The sequence below is a fragment of the Electrona antarctica genome (assembly GCF_951216825.1).
Source record: "Electrona antarctica genome assembly, chromosome: 24".
NCBI lineage: Eukaryota > Metazoa > Chordata > Actinopteri > Myctophiformes > Myctophidae > Electrona > Electrona antarctica.
This window is the reverse complement of record NC_136803.1, coordinates 758,651-773,551: the sequence shown is the minus strand read 5'-3', so window position 1 is coordinate 773,551 and position 14,901 is coordinate 758,651. Positions and strand designations below refer to the sequence as shown.

Here is a 14,901-nt window from a genome sequence, read left to right as displayed (position 1 = left end):
CATTAAACGGAAAACATAATCATCGTCGCTTCGTTTCGTTTTGGGGATTTTCCTTTTTTTTCTTCTTCTTCTTTTTCATCAGAGGCGCGTGCACGCACTGTGTGACCTGACCGAGAGCGCGCGCGCACACACACACACACACACACACACACACACACACACACACACACACACACACACACACACACACACACACACACACACACACACACACACACACACACACACACACACAGAGAGGAGAGAGAGCTAGACAACAGACAGCGTGCGCCCGTCAGTCAGTCCGTTTCGCGGCGGAGTCGCGTGGCTGCACGCACGCACGCACCTGACAGAGGCAGCGAGTGAGTGACACGCGGCCGACTTGTTGTGAGAGAGGACGGATCCGAGACACGCACGGACGGAGGAGACACGCACGCACGGAGGAGGAGTGTGACCGCGTTATTCTGTCGTCTTTTTTTCCTGTTTCACCTGCTTCTCTGTTCAACCGTGCTCGTCGAGGAGCGTGCGTGTGCGGCGTGCGCGTGGGACCAGGCGGCGGCGGCGGCAGCTATGATTGACAGCCGGCGACCGTTAGAATTGTCCGTTAGAGAACCGTTGATTGACAGCTGACGTTTATGTGACTGACAGAGGAAACCTATAGCCTAGACAGACAGACAGACAGACAGACAGACAGACAGACAGACAGACAGACAGACAGACAGACAGACGCTGGATGGAAAGGGGAGAAGGGAGAAGAAAAAAAACTAAGAATCAAAATGCCAAGCGGGCTGACCAATAGAGACATACGACAGTAGAGAGAGCGAGAGAGAGAGAGAGGTAGAGAGAGAGGTAGAGAGAGAGGAGTTGAAGTGTGTTTCATTTCATTGATGTCTGGTCGCCGTGCGCTGTTGTTGCTATTGTTGTTGTTGCTGCTGTCGTTGTCGCTGTCCAATAGCGTGGAGGGAAAGCGCGCCGCGAGCGAACCATGGGACTCTGTTAGAGACGACGTCGTTTTAGTCCGCCGTTCCTCGCCTGGGCGGGTGGGCCGGTGGGGGGGCTAGTAGCAGGCGGGTATAAGGCGGGGGGTGGGGGGTGGTGGGGGGTTATAGCAGCCATAGACGCCCCCGGGGGAGACTGATATATATATATATATATATATATCGTGTCGGGGTCGTTCGGATCGTCGGTCGGATTTGCACGCCGCGCGCGTTGAGGCGACTAGCCAGACATGGCGGCCATCGCCAGCGGGCTGATCCGTAAGAAGCGCGAGGCGAGGGAGCAGCACGCCCACCGGCCCGCCGACCGCCACCGCCGCAGGAAGAGCCCCAACAAGAAGCAGGGTCTCTGTAACCACGGCAACCTCGTCGACATCTTCTCCAAGGTGCGGATCTTCGGTCTGAAGAAGAGGAGGCTACGGAGGCAAGGTGTGTGTGTTGTACGTGTGCGCGCGTGTGTGTGTGTGTCAGAGTGTGTGTGTGTGTGTGTGTGTGTGTGTGTGTGTGTGTGTGTGTGTGTGTGTGTGTGTGTGTGTGTGTGTGTGTGTGTGTGTGTGTGTGCGCGTGTGTGTGAGAGAGAGAGAGAGCAGGGCAGGGCGTGCACGCAGGCGCGCACGCACAGGGGATGAGTATATAGTGCTTTATCATTCATTCATTCATTCATTCATTCATTCATTCATTCATTCATTCAAAAGTGGTTTCTGGGTATTGAATTCACATATTTTCATTATATAGATATTCATTGGTACCCTTGAGTGGTTTTAAAACCTTGGTGAGCATACAGACAGACCCCCACAATGTGTAACTGTTTTTTAGATCGTTTTGACATTTTGTCTTGTCTTTTTATTTGTAAACCTTATATGTAAATTCACATGTATATCTCTTTTGTTTTTTCTTTTCCTGATCTTCTGATGTATTGTGATGGTTTTTCTTTTATACGATATTGTTTTATACTCGACGACACTGAAAATTAGTTTAACCCATTCTGGACGGGAACCCGTTTGTGTTTTTACTAATATAAGCATTATTTAGCTATTGAAAAATAGCAGATCTACAAGCTTGTAGGTCTATTTTTGAATAATCGTGTAAATGTGGCACAAATAAAACTTGAATGAATGAATGAATGAATGAATATAGATAATATTCCATTGTTAGACGGATGTTAGGTCCTTAGACCTTACTTATGATTCCTGATGACTGTTTCTATATCTGATGCGTCGCCATGGTGTTGTTCTAGCTTACTGTAAATCGCTCTGGATTAAGAGCGTCTGATAAATGCCTACATTGTAAATTGTAATTGAAGAGCTGTTGGTTAGGGGTAGAGTCAGGTGTTGTCGGTTGACGTGTCTGTGTCTGTGTGTGTCTGAGTGATGTGTCTGTGTGTGTCTGAGCGACGTGTCTGTGTCGGAGTGATGTGTCTGTGTGTGTCTGAGTGCTGTGTCTGTCCGAGTGCTGTGTCTGTCTGAGTGATGTGTCTGTGTGTGTCTGAGTGACAGGGAAAGCCTCGACGTGATGTGACATGATCAAAGAAAAGATGTCCACCGGTTGGGCGTGCTGCATGGCTACCATCCGGCCACTCTACCCCTGACCCACCGCCGCCCCTGTGGTGTGGTCAGGGTATGTGCTGTGCCATTGTTGTAACTAGTGTGGCTATGTCGCACGCACGTGCACGCGAGCAATCAATCACTGATTTAAATAACCTCTTAAAGGGCGGCTCAGGAGGTAGAGCATGTCGTCCAATGATCCCTAGGGTCGGCGGTTCGAATCCCGGCTCCTCCTCCTGTCCACATGTCGAAGTGTCCTTGGGCAAAGACACTGAACCCTACATTGCCTCCAATGAGTCGGTCGGTGTGAGGCTGTGAGCTCGCCACCGTCGGTGTGTGAATGTGGGAAGTGAGGACGCTGGCGTCGACTGTTCGCCGCTTCACCTCCCAATGTATGAATGAATGAACCATTGTAAAGCGCTTTGAGCACTTGGAAAAGCGCTATAAAAATTAATTATTAATATTATTATTATTATTAACCCACAATATACGGTTTATCAAATTGTATTCCATTTGCTTGCATAATGGACAAACTTTAGTGTTGTCATAATTATGCATTTACCTAACGAGCAAACGTCTCCTCTGTAATTTAATTAGTTCGTGAATCCATCAGCCACTGACTCCGTGAGACGTACAGAAGACACAGGAGACGGCTGTCTCTTACGTGTGAACGAGCCCTTATGCAACAGGCTATCTGAGACACAGGTAGTTTAACGGCTACTTAGCAGGTGGACACAATAGACCGTCACCATTGATATGCATCCAAGATCGCTCATTCAATCCTGTTATTTCTGGAGTTTACATTCTGCGTGGGGGGGGGGGGGGCAGAACACAACGGAGACAGCTCTTCTTTCACCTGACAAATATCTCTCTCCCTCTATCCCTCTCTCTCTCTCTCTCACCATTTCATTTCCCCTCTGCTCTCCTCCTCCATAATTGTCCTTCCTTTCTCTTCCACTTATCTCCTTAATATTCTCATTTCCTTTGGTTTCCTACCTCGATCGCCCCATTCTTCCCCCCCTCCTCCTCTCCTCCCGTCCTCCCGTCCTCCCCCCTCCTCCTCCCGTCCTCTCGCCGTCTCCCCCGTATAGGCCTTTTTACTGATGAATTGAAAATGGAGGACCCTAAAGGACGTAAACAAGCTTTTCATGGTTTCGTCCTCAAAGCAGCAGTTCTTTGTATTGACTTGTGCTTTCGTTTGAAATGTATACCCATTCTGCATACTGTGAAAATCAATCAATCAATCAATCAATCAATCAATCAATCAATCAATCAATGGCTTTCCCCTCCACCTCTTCATCATACCAGTGGTTCCAAAACGTTGTAATGTCAAGGACCAGTTTGCTGAAAATAGCCGATCTACAAGCTCACAACGCGTCGCAGTGCGACACGTTGTGAGCTTGTAGATCGGCTAATTCTCAGCATGCAACTAAGTGTAAAATGACTCATACTGGATCTCTTGTCCACTAGTCCCCTTCCTAACATTTTAGTCTAGTTTTTAATTTGTTGACTAAATTGTCAGTATAGTTTTAGTCATCGTAGGTTTTTATTTAGTTTTCATTTAGTTTTCGTCGGTGGAAACAGGTAGTGGACGAACATCAAAGCTGGGAAGTGTCTCAGGCTTCTCTCTAAAATGCACTATTTGTCGTCATGAAATAAAATGCATCCCACTGGATCGGCGCAGCCCGGAAATGTATAGTAGCAGAAATGACTGTCCGGTACATTACTTTATTAAAATGGCACGAAGTACATTTTAGAGAGAAGCTGTGGGGAACTGCTTTGAGAATAGACTCTTTTTTTACCAAGGTCTAGCAGGATTTGTTTCGGTGAGTATAGTTACGTCGTTTTGTTTATTTTCGGGGGAATTCTAAAGCCCTCGCACGGCTGGGAAAACTGCTAGAGAGCAGTGGAGGCGTTAGTGAGAGACTGGCTATAACAACTGTGTTGATGTTAGTGAGAGACTGGCTATAACAACTGTGTTGATGTTAGTGAGAGACTGGCTATAACAACTGTGTTGATGTTAGTGAGAGACTGGCTATAACAACTGTGTTGATGTTAGTGAGAGACTGGCTATAACAACTGTGTTGATGTTAGTGAGAGACTGGCTATAACAACTGTGTTGATGTTAGTGAGAGACTGGCTATAACAACTGTGTTGATGTTAGTGAGAGACTGGCTATAACAACTGTGTTGATGTTAGTGAGAGACTGGCTATAACAACTGTGTTGATGTTAGTGAGAGACTGGCTATAACAACTGTGGAGGCGTTAGTGAGAGACTGGCTATAACAGCAGTGGAGGCGTTAGTGAGAGACTGGCTATAACAGCTGTGGAGGCGTTAGTGAGAGACTGGCTATAACAGCAGTGGAGGCGTTAGTGAGAGACTGGCTATAACAACTGTGGAGGCGTTAGTGAGAGACTGGCTATAACAACTGTGGAGGCGTTAGTGAGAGACTGGCTATAACAGCTGTGGAGGCGTTAGTGAGAGACTGGCTATAACAGCAGTGGAGGCGTTAGTGAGAGACTGGCTATAACAGCAGTGGAGGCGTTAGTGAGAGACTGGCTATAACAACTGTGGAGGCGTTAGTGAGAGACTGGCTATAATAGTGGAGGCCGTTAGTGAGAGACTGGCTATAACAGCAGTGGAGGCGTTAGTGAGAGACTGGCTATAACAGCAGTGGAGGCGTTAGTGAGAGACTGGCTATAACAGCTGTGGAGGCGTTAGTGAGAGACTGGCTATAACAACTGTGGAGGCGTTAGTGAGAGACTGGCTATACCAACGTTAGTGAGTTGACTAAAAGTAAGACGAAACATTTTCGTCGACTACCTTTTTTCACTGACGAAAACTAAACGGAAACTAAATGAAAAAAAGCTATGACGACTAAAACTAAGACTAAATATAGTGACAATTTCGTCAACAAATAAAAACTAGAAGAAAAATGTTAGGAAGGGACTAGTGGACAAGAGATCCAGTATAAGTAATTTTACAATTGGTTGCATGCTGAAAATAGCCGATCTACAAGCTCACAACGCGTCGCGCTGCGACGTGTTGTGAGTCATTACGACGGCATCAAGGCCCGCCAAAATACATTTTAGTCGACTAAATAACCTGTAGATTTAGTCGACTAAAATCTTATGACATTCAGTCGACTAAAACTAGACCAACACTAACATATTCCGGGTGACCAAAATGTGACTAAAACTAAGTGTATTCAAGAGACTGACTAAAACTAAAATCAAAATTTGGTGGACCACCATCCATGTGTCTATGTGGACATACAATATGTCCTCCATCAGTGTCTATGTGGACAGACGATATGTCCTCCATCCCTGTGTAAATATGTGGACATACGATATGTCCTCCATCAGTGTATATGTGGACATACGATATGTCCACCATCAGTGTATATGTGGACATACGATATGTCCTCCATCAGTGTCTATGTGGACATACGATATGTCCTCCATCAGTGTATATGTGGACATACGATATGTCCACCATCAGTGTCTATGTGGACAGACGATATGTCCACCATCAGTGTCTATGTGGACAGACGATATGTCCACCATCAGTGTCCATGTGGACAGACGATATGTCCACCATCCCTGTGTAAATATGTGGACAGACGATATGTCCACCATCAGTGTCTATGTGGACATACGATATGTCCACCATCAGTGTCTATGTGGACAGACGATATGTCCACCATCAGTGTCTATGTGGACAGACGATATGTCCTCCATCAGTGTGTATATGTGGACAGACGATATGTCCTCCATCAGTGTATATGTGGACAGACGATATGTCCACCATCAGTGTCTATGTGGACATACGATATGTCCACCATCAGTGTCTATGTGGACATACGATATGTCCACCATCAGTGTCTATGTGGACAGACGATATGTCCTCCATCCCTGTGTAAATATGTGGACAGACGATATGTCGTCCATCCCTGTGTCTATGTGGACAGACGATATGTCCACCATCAGTGTCTATGTGGACAGACGATATTTCCTCCATCCCTGTGTCTATGTGGACAGACGATATGTCCTCCATCCCTGTGTCTATGTGGACAGACGATATGTCCACCATCAGTGTCTATGTGGACAGACGATATGTCCTCCATCCCTGTGTCTATGTGGACAGACGATATGTCCACCATCAGTGTCTATGTGGACAGACGATATGTCCTCCATCAGTGTCTATGTGGACATACGATATGTCCACCATCAGTGTCTATGTGGACAGACGATATGTCCACAATCAGTGTCTATGTGGACAGACGATATGTCCTCCATCCCTGTGTAAATATGTGGACAGACGATATGTCCTCCATCCCTGTGTCTATGTGGACAGACGATATGTCCACCATCAGTGTCTATGTGGACAGACGATATGTCCTCCATCCCTGTGTAAATATGTGGACAGACGATATGTCCACCATCAGTGTCCATGTGGACAGACGATATGTCCTCCATCCCTGTGTAAATATGTGGACAGACGATATGTCCTCCATGTGGACAGACTGCATTTAGGAAAGACCTGGACAGACATGCAGCTTCTCGTAACCTTATTACCGGTAGTTCACTCCCCGGTGAGGTCCGTTTGGTCACCGAAAACAGAGAAGGACAAGGTCACATTCAATCGGTTCTGGTGGATTCATTCTGGCGAAGGAGTGCCGTGTGTGTGTGTACGTGTGTGTGTGTATGCGTGTGCGTGTGCGTGTGCGCGTGCGTGCGCATATGCACATTGGTCTGCATGAATGCGTGTGTGTGTGCCATCCATATCATATACACACCCTGAATCATAGTAATGTATTTGATGTATCACCATGTGTTGTTCTCGTTTACTGTGAATCGCTCTGGATTAACTCATTCTGGGCGGGAACCCCTTTTGGTGTTTTAGGCATTGTGTTATACTTTAGCTATTGGAAAATAGCAGATCTACAAGCTCAAATAGCAGACCTACGAGCTCGTAGCGCGGCACTCGGTGCCGCGCTACGAGCTCGTAGGTCTGCTATTTTTGAAAAATCGTGAAAATGTTCAGTTGGGGGGTCGGCGGCCAATTACATTTTTGGTGGTCCTTGACATGAAAATGTTTGAGAACCACTGACATAGAAACATGGGTTTTTTCCAGAAAACTGTCAGGATTTAGAAGACATTTGCAGAATCGTTCCCAGGTCAAAATGGGTTAATGGCATCTGATACATGCCTACATTGTAAATTGTATTATTATACAGTGGCCACACACACACACACACACACACACACACACACACACACACACACACACACACACACACACACACACACACACACACACACACACACACACACACACACACACACACACACACACACACACACACACACACACACACACACACACACACACCCACCCACACACACGTGTTGACCACGTCAGTACAGTCGACAGCCTGAAGACATTTATCTTGACGTGACAATGAGTCAAATGAGAGTGACTGACAAACTGATTGATTGACTGCTACATGATGTGGAATCAAATGTATCGATCCACGAAGAGAATACATGCCAACCGCGTGCACGTGCACGTGTGCGTGTGTATGTATGTGTGTGTGTGTGTGTGTGTGTGTGTGTGTGTGTGTGTGGGGAATACCCTTCCATTGCACAGAGCAGAGAGGAACAGTCACAGTGATGAGAGTGTCACCATAGCAACGGAGAGATGTGGGGAATCTCCCTGGCAACAGACACAGGATGCTGGGGAGACAGACAGGATGCTGGGGAGACAGACAGGATGCTGGGGAGACAGACAGGATGCTGGGGAGACAGACAGGATGCTGGGGAGACAGACAGGATGCTGGGGAGACAGACAGGTAGCTGGGGAGACAGACAGGATGCTGGGGAGACAGACAGGTAGCTGGGGAGACAGACAGGTAGCTGGGGAGACAGACAGGATGCTGGGGAGACAGACAGGATGCTGGGGAGACAGACAGGCAGGCAGACAGACAGACAGACAGACAGACAGACAGACAGACAGACAGTTGACTACTAACGAATGAATTCATGAATTTATGAATTAATGGAAGGAGCAGTGGTGTCGTGGTGATTTTTTTTCAGTACCACGCCTCATCATGCGCACACACGTGCACTCATGTGCACGCACGTACACACGCGCCTACATGTGTGCATGTATGGCGCACAGAACAGCCGATAGCCTGTACGCCTATATTGTTTATAGTGTATGAGAGTTTTGGGGGGCGTGGCGGCGTAAACCTAGATCACTGGCCTACTTGGTGCGTCTCGGAAAGTCTTGTGCGTCTTCTCTTGAATCTAGGGGGGATTCCATTCCGTATACCTGCGCGTGCACGTCACAATTTTACTGTTCTACGAACCACGACACCACACTGGGGGAAGGAGTGTCCAAAGCAAGCAAGGACAGATGCATTGTTAGAGTAGATGGATGGACGACTGTCTCCCGTTTAGATTTCTCCCTTGTGTTTTCCTGCAGTGAGCTAATTGATTTTCCTACAATTAGTCAGTCAGTCAGTCAGTCAGTCGCCACAACAGCCAAACCACAGCCAACATGAGAAGCCATTATCACCAAGCCGCCCGCCTGCCTGCCTGCCAACGACAGAGCACTGCTCACAGGCAGACAGCACTGCTCACAGGCAGACAGAGCACTGCTCACAGGCAGACAGCACTGCTCACAGGCAGACAGCACTGCTCACAGGCAGACAGCACTGCTCACAGGCAGACAGCACTGCTCACAGGCAGACAGCACTGCTCACAGGCAGACAGCACTGCTCACAGGCAGACAGAGCACTGCTCACAGGCAGACAGAGCACTGCTCACAGGCAGACAGCACTGCTCACAGGCAGACAGAGCACTGCTCACAGGCGGTGTTGATTCCGTCGACTAAAACGAAACAATGTTCGTCGACTATAGCTTTTTTTCACTGACGAAAACTAAATTGAAAATAAAATGAAAACTAAGCTATGATGACTACAACTATGAAGACTAAATATACTGACAATTTTGTCAACTAATACAAACTAGACTACAATGTTAGGAAGGGACTATAGTGGACAAGAGATCCAATATAAGTCATTTTACAATTAGTTGCATGCTGGAAATAGCCGATCTACAAGCCCACAACGCGTCGCAGCTCACAAAGCGTCGCGCTGCGACGCGTTGTGAGCTTGTAGATCCGCTATTTTCAGCAAGTGAATAAAACTGTCATTACGACGGCTTCAAGGCCCGCCGAAATACATTTTGTCGACTAAAACTAGACTAACACACATAAAACATTTCAGGTAACTAAAATGTGACTAAAACTAAATGAACACTATTCTAGAGACTACGACTAAAACTAAAATCTGCTGCCAAAAACAACACTGCTTGAGAGCCTGCCATCGTGCCACAGAAATGAACCTTTCAGGCCTGTTTTCTCAACTCGCCGTTTCTCTACAACAGGGGTTCTCAACGTTTTTGGCCAGGGACCCCCGAAAATGCTTTGGCAACGTCTCGGGACCCCCGCCCCGCCCCCTCCCGACCCGCAATATAAATTGACTGCTACAACAACCTTAAACCATTTTGGGCGGGAACCCCTTTTGGTGTTTTAAGCATTGTTATAATTTAGCTATTTAAAAATAGCAGATCTACAAGCTCATAGCGCGCCACCGAGTGGCGCGCTACGAGCTTGTAGGTCTGCTATTTTTGAAAAATCTTGATTTTTGTTTTTTTTGTTTTTTAATAATTTGGGGACCCCCTAAAATAATTTGGCGACCCCCCGAGGGGTCGCGACCCACGGGTTGAGAACCCCTGCTCTACAAGACATTACTCTATAAGCCATATCTCCAAAACTGGTGGGTCAAACTGAACAACCAATATGTCAATTTGAAGCTACGAGTCCCTGCATTAAAATATAAATGTGAGTGTGCTTTCCAGAGACCATTTAGCATCTTTTGTTATCACACAGGGAAATTCTATTTTATTGGGTATAGGCCCTACAATGATGGTTGTTGTGGGGAATTATTCTGGGCAGTTCTTCGTTGTGGTTTTCCTGCCAGATGACGACAAATCACCTACTAGAACATGACGTATTTTACCATCTGCTCCAGACCGGCTCACACGGTGCTGTTGGAACACAGAGCAGGCTTTCCTCCAGGGTGGAAAGTCTGGTGACGTCATGCAGGTTAGAGGAGGCCAGTGGTGGCTGGCGGCTCCCAGAACAGTATTGTCCCAGGCCACCCCATTCAACTGTCACCCGATAATCAAGAAAATGTTCGTAATCAGCACCTTAGAAATACCCCCAGTATGTGATAATCAACATATTGGGAAATCCGGAAGAGAAACTATGGGAGCGTTTGCTTTTTGTGTCACTGATGTCAATGACGGAGGCGCGCCGTGTCTGGTGGCCTTGAGCCACGTGAGGCGCCGTGCCGAGCGTTGCGACGGCCACCAGACCCGACTCAGCGCCGTCCGATTTACGTCCCGATAGGCAGAGAATAGTATATATTAGTAGCCCCTAGTTTCCATGCGCCGACAATAGAGTTGACACGTCCACCAGGGGTAGTCCTTGACCAGGCTATGTCTGCACCACCGTGCATGCGTGCAGTCCGGGGGAATACAGCCAAACACCACAATGTCTAGTATGCCAGTATGGCCATATTGGCCGTATTCCAACGTCCTGAATACAAAAAGAAGTGTGGGTGTTGGAGTGCTTAGCCTCGCGTAGTGATACTAATATCACTGCGTGTTTATTATAGTCTCGTCCCTCTCGGTATTAGATTAATTATTTCTGCAATACCCCGCCCCATATTTGCATACTGGGCGCCTGGTTGGTTTATTGGTTATAGTCATCCGACAATTGAGAGGGGCCAGACTTAATCCACCCTCTGGGGCGATATGCATTGAGAGGGGCCAGACTTAATCTGCCTGGGGCGATATGCATTGAGAGGGGCCAGACTTAATCTGCCTGGGGCGATATGCATTGAGAGGGGCCAGACTTAATCTGCCCCCTGGGGCGATATGCATTGAGAGGGGCCAGATTTAATCTGCCCCCTGGGGCGATATGCATTGAGAGGGGCCAGATTTAATCTGCCCCCTGGGGCGATATGCATTGAGAGGGGCCAAACTTAATCTGCCCCCTGGGGTGATATTCATTGCAACAGCAGATGAAGGCTGGCTATGCGAGGCTAGTGGAGTGCGGCAGTGACCCCAGAGGTAGGGCGGCCATCATAGATTGACATGAAGTGGTTGAGGGTTTCAGCACCATGGTCAGCGACATTGTTTCAGCACCATGGTCAGCGTCAGCGACATGGTTTCAGCACCACGGTCAGCGGCAGGGTTTCAGCACCACGGTCAGCGACAGGCTTTCAGCACCATGGTCAGCGACAGGGTTTCAGCACCATGGTCAGCGACAGGCTTTCAGCACCATGGTCAGCGACAGGGTTTCAGCACCATGGTCAGCGACAGCACCTTGGAGAGGATCTCATGACAAAACCCGTCAGAATCTGGCATTTGAAAGAAACGTCGATATTTTTTTAATCAAAACGCAATTTCAACATGACAGAAAACACTCATCCGAGTGTGACGTTCACACGAAGCCGGTCAATAAATACATCAATATTTTGATGTCTCGACCACAATGTGGGCCTTGCAGACCGAGTGGACTCGGGGGTGTCTGTGCTAGCCCGTAGCACCGTAGCCTCGACGACCTTATACAGGCATACGCAAAGGCTCAATTTATGTAACTTATAGCATTTTATGTAGACATATAGCACTCTATAGTGTACACTCATAGCTTCACTGTACATAATTATATTCTACTGTTAGATGGATGTTAGGCTCTGCTTACTTATGATCATAGATGACTATCTCTATACATTTGATGTATTACTGTATACTGTATGTATTGTATTGTGTTGTTGTTCTTGCTTACTGTAAATCGCTCTGGATTAAGAGCGTCTGATAAATGCCTACATTGTGCCCGGTCAGCCTCACCCTCTCTGAACTGTGTACAATCCTCAGTGTGTTAATATGTGTATACAAATGGCACCAAATGGACCAATATGGGTCCAAGAGTCCAATTGGTTCCGTTCCCGGTGCCCGACACAAGATGGACGACAGCTTTCCAAACCGCTGTTCTCTTTGGGCTGTTAAACTGGGTCAGTGTGTGCCTGTGTGTGTGTGTGTGTGTGTGTGTGTGTGTGTGTGTGTGTGAGCGTGTTGGCACATGTATGAAGCAGTGATTTGGTGAAGGGACTCCCTGATGCACGCGCACACGTGCACGCGCACACGCATACGCACACGCACACACGCACATACGCACACACCCACAGCTTCAAAGGGGATTCCCACGTTGCTATTGCCTACAGTACATGTGGCGCATGGTGAAAATGTGTGTGTGTGTGTGTCCGTGAGACACAGAGATAGAAGAAGGGAGGGCGTGGCTGCGCGCGCGCGCGCGTGCGTGCGTGCGTGCGTGTGTGTGTGTGTGTGTGCGCGTGCGTGCAGTAAAGCTGAATAATGAAGCAGCTGGCAATTATTAATCAAATTCAAATGCAACCGACCAGAGGGAATCCTCTGTGTGCGTGCGTGCGTGCGTGCGTGCGTGCGTGCGTGCGTGCGTGCGTGCGTGCGTGCGTGCGTGCGTGCGTGCGTGCGGTTATTGTACAGCATGGTATGGACGGTAATGACCACACCGACAGGAGGTAGACGGATAACGTTTCTCGTTGGAGATGCTTCAGTGACAGAGAGGCAGTTTTAACCCTTCAGTGACAGAGAGGCTGTTTTAACCCTTCAGTGACAGAGAGGCTGTTTTAACCCTTCAGTGACAGAGAGGCAGTTTTAACCCTTCAGTGACAGAGAGGCTGTTTTAACCCTTCAGTGACAGAGAGGCTGTTTTAACCCTTCAGTGACAGAGAGGCTGTTTTAACCCTTCAGTGACAGAGAGGCTGTTTTAACCCTTCAGTGACAGAGAGGCTGTGTTAACCCTTCAGTGACAGAGAGGCTGTTTTAACCCTTCAGTGACAGAGAGGCTGTTTTAACCCTTCAGTGACAGAGAGGCTGTTCTCTCTTTGGATAAGAGTTTGTCCAACAATTCCATGCTGCGTTGATGTTGTACCGCTGTACCGTCATCATCGTACGCTATGACGTCATGACATAAAATAGACACTATGCCGATTTGCTAAAATTATCCAAATGGGAATTTAATTCAGATGATAGGAAACCGTGCTGAACTAACAAACAAAACATCTCTCTCTCTCTCTCTCTCTCTGTGTCTCTCTATGTCTCTCTACCATTCAGAACCACAACTGAAGGGCATAGTGACCAGGCTGTACTGTCGACAGGGCTTCTACCTCCAGATGGGTCAGGATGGAACTCTGGACGGAACCAAAGACGACCAAACCAACTCCTGTGAGTACGCACACACGCACGCACGCACTGCACGCACGCGCAAAGACTCCTAGTTGTTGCTCAGTGCAGCAGGCGGGTAGCGTCACCCGTTTCGACTGTTATCAATGGACAAGACCGCAGTTATCAGTTCGGATCAGTACGATTGTTTTCGACGAGTATGGGCATGCCTGCCGACTGATAAAAAAAAAAAACGACAGGATTAAGGTTGGCGAACATGCGTTAATATTAGGGCCGCGCTGCGACATTTGCGGTTAAGTTTAGGGGAGGGTATGAGGAGGCTTGTCATTTTCAGTAGGCTCCCAGCATGTCCAGTAGACCTGAGTAGACCGATAAGATCGGGTAACGTCATCAACGCCAATCGCAGCCAGTAGGCTCCAGACGAGCCGACCGGCTAGATAAGATCGGCTTAATAAGTAACCTACTGGGAATTATCGGTTGGTCCATTGGGCCACTCGGTCCAGTCAGTTGAGATCTTGAAGATGAGTACACAAATGAAATGTAGAAAAAAATTAAGTTTATTTCATATTTGATTTGTCTTTTCTTCTAGACTATAGAAGGTACTAGACTCTTTTGATTCATATTGAACTCATTTTTCAAATTGTTATCCCTCAATTTTGTAACCCCTTTTTTCACCCCTGTGCCAATTATCTAATGTGATCCTGGGCTCTCTACACACCCTCCGCCAACCTAGTCCCCATATATGGGGGACATGGGGAGAGCAACGGACTTGAACTCATGCTTCCTTCCTGCCTGAGTGTCCAAGTTGCTCCTTTACACGTGACAGGGGGGGGTTTCTCTGGTTGGACGTAGATCGTGGAAGGAACACGTTATTCCAACCAGTTCCTTTCCCCTCCATCAGGCGCCCCGGCTGGCCAGGGGGAGGCAGTTTGTTTAGAGACCAGGATTACGCATGTTTTTGTGAGGGTACCTACCCTTGGGGACACGGGGAGAACATGCAAACTCCGCACAGAAAGGCCCTT

The 14,901-nt window shown here is 47.7% G+C and overlaps 1 protein-coding gene across 1 annotated transcript in view; it reads left to right on the top strand.

Annotated features, from left to right (window-relative positions):
• Window positions 1–1,207: 1,207 nt before the first annotated feature.
• LOC306917155 (fibroblast growth factor 14-like) overlaps window positions 1,208–14,901 on the top strand; it is a gene marked incomplete at both ends in the record, with an annotated part of 25,767 nt that continues 12,073 nt past the window's right edge. Inside the window, 2 exons of the mRNA XM_079495288.1 lie at window positions 1,208–1,403; window positions 13,811–13,921. Of these exons, the coding sequence (XP_079351414.1) occupies window positions 1,208–1,403; window positions 13,811–13,921 (307 nt within the window). The remainder of the gene's footprint in view (window positions 1,404–13,810; window positions 13,922–14,901) is intronic.